The 6,372-nt window shown below is 36.4% G+C and overlaps 1 protein-coding gene across 2 annotated transcripts; it reads left to right on the top strand.

The window, feature by feature from the left end:
• Positions 1 to 212: 212 nt before the first annotated feature.
• On the top strand, positions 213 to 5,283 carry LOC127266020 (condensin complex subunit 2). 2 transcript variants are annotated; one of them, XM_051296093.1, is made up of 13 exons: positions 213 to 520; positions 627 to 728; positions 1,300 to 1,417; positions 1,675 to 1,742; positions 1,834 to 1,894; positions 2,032 to 2,232; positions 2,361 to 2,659; positions 2,771 to 2,915; positions 3,001 to 3,245; positions 3,427 to 3,457; positions 4,023 to 4,159; positions 4,680 to 4,790; positions 4,877 to 5,283. In XM_051296093.1, exons 1-13 carry the CDS (start codon positions 266 to 268, stop codon positions 5,075 to 5,077), a joined length of 1,974 nt encoding a protein of 657 aa, XP_051152050.1. In that variant the 5' UTR covers positions 213 to 265; the 3' UTR covers positions 5,078 to 5,283. The 2 variants fall into 2 exon arrangements, with proteins under 2 accessions (XP_051152050.1, XP_051152049.1); XM_051296092.1 differs by having other exon boundaries at positions 4,020 to 4,159.
• Positions 5,284 to 6,372: the final 1,089 nt, after the last annotated feature.

Here is a 6,372-nt window from a genome sequence, read left to right as displayed (position 1 = left end):
TATATATATATATAGAATGTAAATAATAAAAATTGTGTAAAGAAATCTTTCTAGAAAAACTGTTGCCGCACTATTTTGTAGCACAATTTTTTTTTTAATTTACTTATTGAAATTACATAAATAAACTACTCCTTTAAGACCGGTTTCAGAAACTATAAATAAATAAGTTCAAAAACGGGCAAGATAAATATAAATAAATAAATTCAATTTGAGCGGAGGGAAATTCTTCAGTTTGAAAATCCTTCCTCGTCGGAACTGAACTGAAATGAAAATGGCCGAAACCCTAAGCCCCACCGCCAAGCAGAGGACCATGTTCTCGCCGGCCAAAAGCCCCTACTTTATTGGTTCCAACGACGACAACCTCGAGCGCGCTCAGGCACGTGCCGCGCGCGCCGCTGCTATCAGGCGCAAGCCCGCCGTCTGTGTCGCCACCTCCGACGCCTCTGCGGCAGATCCGTGTCTTGAAAGAGACCAGATCCTTGAGTTGTTTCACAATTGCATCAAACTCGCCAGCGAAAACGTGCTCTTTTCGAATCTCTCTTTCCAATTCTTCTGTTAATTTACACAACCTTTTTGAGGTTATTATTATTATTATTTGGTTAAATTTATGTCGTTCGTGTTTTCAGAAAATCAATCAGAAAAACACGTGGGAGCTGAATTTAATAGATCATCTCTGCGAGATTATTAAAGTCGAAGAAGAAACTGATGCTGAGACCAATTTTCAGAAGGTATTTGTTCATCTGAAATTTCACGGCGGAATAGTGAGAAGTTATAACATTAATTGATGCACTAACTACAGTGAAATGTATTGAAGCTTCCAACTGTCAGTGGATTAAGGCAGTTTATTATTGGACCATTGTAATGGTCACCTTTTATCTATTGAAGCTTTTCGAAAGCTGATTTCCTATAAATCTGAGTTGTTGCTGGAAATGATATTTTAGAATTCCGAACTCTGAAAGTAAGATTGAGAGGAATTCAAATCCTTAAGTTGGATGATAACATAAGATAAAGCCTTAAGAATTTCATGCAGGGAGATGATGACATCATTCCTCAGCTCTATCCTCACCTCATGTTGCTGTGTTTTAATGATATGTTCGTGTTTTCATTCTTTCTGACCAGCACAAATTATCTTAGGAATATGGTTGAAAGTGATGGGATATGGTTCCTAATGAAGCATTATTATCCATCCAGTTTGATAAAAGTACACCTACATGAAGTTATGCCAGTGTTCATGATATGACGATGTTTATGAGGGCTTGACATCATAATGTGTGTTCATTCACGATTGCCTGACTGTAGGCCAGTTGTACCCTTGAAGCTGGGGTAAAGATTTATTCCATGAGGGTGGACTCTGTGCATTCGGAGGCCTATAAAGTCTTAGGAGGAATTAATCGGGTCGGGCAAGCAGATGAGCAAGGTTAGGTTTATGTAGCTCCGGCTTCAGATATTTGTTTGTCATGGTTCTAGTGTAGAAAAAAAGTGTTGATAAAATATGCATTATTTAAAATTATATATATTTCTCTCCATATGTACATGGATCATGTTTTTGAGCATGTACTTGTTGCAAGACCATTTTTCAAGAATCATCTATTGATTTGTGGCTCAACGAAGAAATCTTTTGTCGGCCATCTAAATCCTATTTAACTGTCAGTTCATAAATTGCCATCTTGCCAGATCATGCTGGCGAGGATGCAAATTCTGAACAAGGGGAAGCTGATGAAAAGAAAGAGAAAGAGAGGAAGGTTAAATGTTATATATTAAGTTACATCTTTGATTGAAGATCCTCAAATTTAAATTTTATTCACATTCTCAAAAAATGATGTATATATGCAGTTGTCACCTTTGTCTACTCTGGAATCATCTTTTTCTGCTCTAAATGTAAAAAAATTTGATGGTAAGTTGAATCTTTGAAAGTTATCTGCTGTAAATATGAAGTTGGTTCATATCTTCCCTTATCGTTTGGTTTTCCTTCATGCTCTTGACACTGTTATTATGTATACTTTTCAAAATGACTTTTTATTTTTCTTCTAGCTGCCTTTGTAGTGGACCCTCTGTACCATCAGACATCTGCACAGTTTGATGAAGGTGGGGCAAAGGGTCTGTTGTTGAACAATCTTGGAGTCTATGGTAATTGCCATGTCCTTTTTGATTCTTTGGAAGTGCCTGGAAGGTGTGTATCTTCCACCTCACAGGCTGATGGCTTAGAGACAATTGATCTGTCTTTTGCTAGAGGTATGCACCTTTTGAACTTGTATGGATGTTCATGTCCATGTATATATATATATATATATATATTTGTCCTGTAGGGAGAGTGTTCTTTGGCCGTAATGATTCTTAAATTTGTTTTCTTGTTATCTCAGATTGCATTGTGAAGATGGTGCCGGACATGCTTAACAGTTCGGAAATATCTCCAAGCCTAAGGGATATAGTAAATCACTTCGACAAAGATGACCAAAGGCCAACAGATTCATATTCATTAGATCAAAGTTCTTCTTGGCAAGATAATGAGAGTCCTGATACGAATGTCACCTTAGATGGTGATACTATCAGGAATTCCGGAACCTTTGACTTTGATTGTGATGACCAGACAAGTGTCGTTGATGATGGCCCATATGACGATGACACAAGTTTCTCAATTCAGCAAGAAGCTCCTCATATGGTAGACTTTTCATTGTTAAGAATTTCTGCCTACTATCACATTTTTTTTGTTTATTCGGTGTTTTCTAAAAATTGAGACGTAGTTATATACTTTGCAACTACTTATTTTCAGGCTAATGGAGAATCAAATCATGACGACCAACCTTATGATGATAAATTTGGGGATGTTGATAGTTATTTGTTCTTGAGTTTAGGATTTTCATCAAAGAAAAACGCATGGGCTGGTCCTGATCATTGGAAATATCAAAAAGCTCAAGGTCCGCTTTAAGCATCATGCTACTTTATTTTGTTTCTGTATAATATTCTTTCTCTTTGACATTGAATACGTACTTTTCCTTATAGATCCTGGGGAATCAAAGCAAAATGGATTGCCAAAGCCCAAAAGAACAAAAACAAAGAAAGAAAATTTGGACATTGATTTTTTGAGTGCTGTTGATAGTGATTTTTCAGATATCTTTGCGCCTCCAAAGAATCCCAAGTCCTTATTACTGCCTGCAAATAGAGTACCTTGCAACACAAAACTTCCGGAAGATTGTCACTACCAGCCGGAAAATCTTGTAAAGCTATTTTTGCTACCTAATGTTTTGGTAAGTTTGCACCAACTCAGCCTTTAGTTTATGCAGATAGTCTCTAGTATATTCACTCACCTTTGCTCTTTTGTTCTTTTGGGTGCATAGTCGCTGATATATTTTCTGTTATCTGTTGAATTGGGTACTTGAAATTGAATTGTGGACAAATTCATTATTTTTCTATGTTTTCTTATTGCAGTGCCTTGGAAAAAGTGGGAAGAAGAGAATAGGTGAGGAACTTATTAATGTATCATGAATTTATTCTTGTACTATATTTGGAAGTTGCACTTTAATTCTCACCTAATCTCACCTCCAGATGAAATGCATCAATCTACTTGTAGAAGTTTAGCGAAAAGTTATTTTCTGTGTTTGTTTGAGGATTTGGATTTTGGATTTGTACTTTCGAACAGTAAAAATTTGAATTTGAATAGTTGGTTGATGTAATATAAATAGATGTTATGTTATGTTTTGAATGTAAAATTGATTTGGTATTTGATTTGATATTTTTAAAGTGAAAAGTATTAAATTAATATTGAAAAATCTTTGAGAAATTCACAGAAGAACACAGCTGTCTCCTGAGTGAGGATACTTAAAAGGATGACGATGACTATTTGCTGTAGTTGCCCATTTGTGTAATAATGATAGAAGGAAGCTAGGATGATCACATAACTTGCATTACTCCCACTATCTTTTGCTTCATAGTTCATACTGTTGTTTCCATGGCTCTTTTATGTCCTTTCTGCAAGATATATCGTAAATTCTAATGATGGTACTGGTAATCATTGTGGCTAGAAGAAGAAAACCAACAAAGAGATGGATACGAAACAACAGCAGCGTGGGATGATGACGGCGGTTTTGGTGATACTTTTGATGATGGACATGCGTACAGTGATAATGAGGAACCGAGCACGCTCATTTCTCAACCTAGGCAGGTTGGTTTTACTTTACTAAATTTGAACTTCCAATTCACCTTCTGATCAAATGTTCATTCACATTAAAGGTATCGATACACTAACAAGAAGGTTCTGTTTAGACAAGATATTTGAGTTTTGAAAAAATTTAGAAATAGTAAAGTTAGAATTTGATGTGATGTTTTATGAGAGAATAGATAGATATTTGATTGGATATTTTTGAGAAAAAAGTAGCGTTGATGATAGCATAAAAAATTCAAAAAATGTCCATTTATACAGAGCAGAGCAGAGCAGTCTTTAGAGTCATATGGACATAAAAATACATCTAAGGGCTGTTGGTATATAATATATAGAGTTAGTTATCTTTATGCTAAATAAGCAAGATACCCGTACTGATTTCTGATCCACCTGTTTTTCACATCCGAATAAAAGTTAAAAAACTCAGTAAGGGCAGATCTTTTGTCACCCGAGTTGACAGAATGCGAATGTCATAAAGTCTTACCTGTATTGTATTGAGATAGGGTTTGCTTCATGTGTACAGGTGAATAAAATCGAGGTCCAGTACGACAAGACATCAAAACAAGTTGATGTTCAGGTTCTAAAGGAAACACTATGGGATCATATGCAGCAGTTGAATCAAACTTCAGTGGAGGTGAGTTGATTGAGCGAGCGAGCGAGCTTACTATGAATTTCGTTATTTGATCCTGTGAATTATGCAAAATAATTTGAATGACATAGTTGGAAGAAAAGGGTGGCATATCGTTCAAGCAAGTGTTGTCCAGTTTTCCTGAGGAATGCAGAGCAGCAGCGGCAAAAGACGACATCTCGCCACATTTGTGCTTCATATGCCTACTGCATCTTGCCAACGAACACGGGCTGACGATAAGCGGATCCTCCAATCTGGAAGACTTAACCATACAACTCAACAAATCCATATAGCAACAACTGAGGTAAACTCTCTCTCTGTTAATGTTGTTGTTGTTGCTGGTATTATTGGCTATGTGTAGATTGATTGCTATTGCATACTTAGGCTATTTGATTTAAATCTTATGGCATTGTTGTTGAGATCTGTTAAAAGGGAGGGTATGCATGCACGCATGCTGCTTCTCTTTCCAACATCCAATATAGATAATTTTTGTTTTTTCTTTTTTGGTCATATTTATTTGCATTTGGTTGAGCTTGTCTTGTGGGTGGGGTGGTATAATCAAACTTCTGCAAACTTAATATGCTCTAAATCTAATTTTCAATATGAACTTTTTCGGTCATCTCCGGTTGGACTTAAACAAAGCCAACATGTAACACTAGACTTTAAAACATTATAGTATATTTGAAAACTTTAAATTTCTCTTTTGAATGAGTTTTTTTGAAATTTTATAGTAGATTAAAAAGTAATAATATTTTATTAAGTAAAAAGTAAGTGTATATGTAATGAGTATATTTATAATTTAAATAAAAATTAAAGAGTATTTTGATATTAATATATTATTTTTTTTTACCAAAAATGGAAAGTGATTTTAAATATAATAGGTGAAAATAGTAGAAAAAATATTTTGAATTAGAGCTGAGGGATTATATTTTTTTATCATAAAATATGATATCAAATTATAGGGTGTGATTTGATTAAGATGGAACATGGCCGTGGTCAGAGTGTCTGTCCATGCTCTTTTTCTCACGAATAGCCAGCACCGCTTCTCCATTGCCGTCGCCTACCACCCACCACTATGACTAGCTTCCGCCCGACGAATGCTCGTCGTCTCCACCACCAGCATCGTCATCGCCTGCCCACCAGCGACGACTACATCGTTCTCTGCCGTCAGGCAGCATCGCAGTCGCCTGTCCACTGCTCCGGCCAGCATCGCAGTCGTCTGTCCACCGCTCCCTCCGACCCGACCAACCATTGACGAAAACATCGCTCTTCGCCGCCAGCATCGCAGTCGCCTGCCACCACTCCGACCATTCGCCGGCAACGACAACATCGTTCTCTGCCGAGACTTCTAGCCTTCGACAGTCTCAACTCTACGCCATCCCAACTCTGGCGACTCCACCATTGTTTCTGTTCTCTTTGTCCTTTGACTGGATAATGTATCTTCAACTCCTAGCACTGGGTGGGGCTGATTGGTCCAAGATTTCATGGAATAATAAGAGTTTTTTTTTTTTTTTTTTTTTAATAGGAGTACCTATTACTTTTAAAAGAAATAATATTATATTTATATAAAATAAAAATTAAATAATTT

This window comes from Andrographis paniculata, unplaced genomic scaffold, assembly GCF_009805555.1.
Source record: "Andrographis paniculata isolate CXL003 unplaced genomic scaffold, ASM980555v1 Contig74END, whole genome shotgun sequence".
NCBI classification, from domain to species: Eukaryota; Viridiplantae; Streptophyta; class Magnoliopsida; order Lamiales; family Acanthaceae; genus Andrographis; species Andrographis paniculata.
Note: the sequence above shows the minus strand (reverse complement) of the source record. Positions and strands in the feature narration are given on the sequence as shown.

Bases quoted from the DNA above. Each gene is read 5' to 3' on its own strand.
- LOC127266020 (XM_051296092.1), top strand. From the start codon at position 266: ATGAAAATGGCCGAAACCCTAAGCCCCACCGCCAAGCAGAGGACCATG. The intron at 1,895-2,031 runs GTAAGTTGAATC...TTTTTCTTCTAG, and splicing joins AAATGTAAAAAAATTTGATG to CTGCCTTTGTAGTGGACCCT. The intron at 2,916-3,000 runs GTCCGCTTTAAG...TTTTCCTTATAG, and splicing joins GAAATATCAAAAAGCTCAAG to ATCCTGGGGAATCAAAGCAA.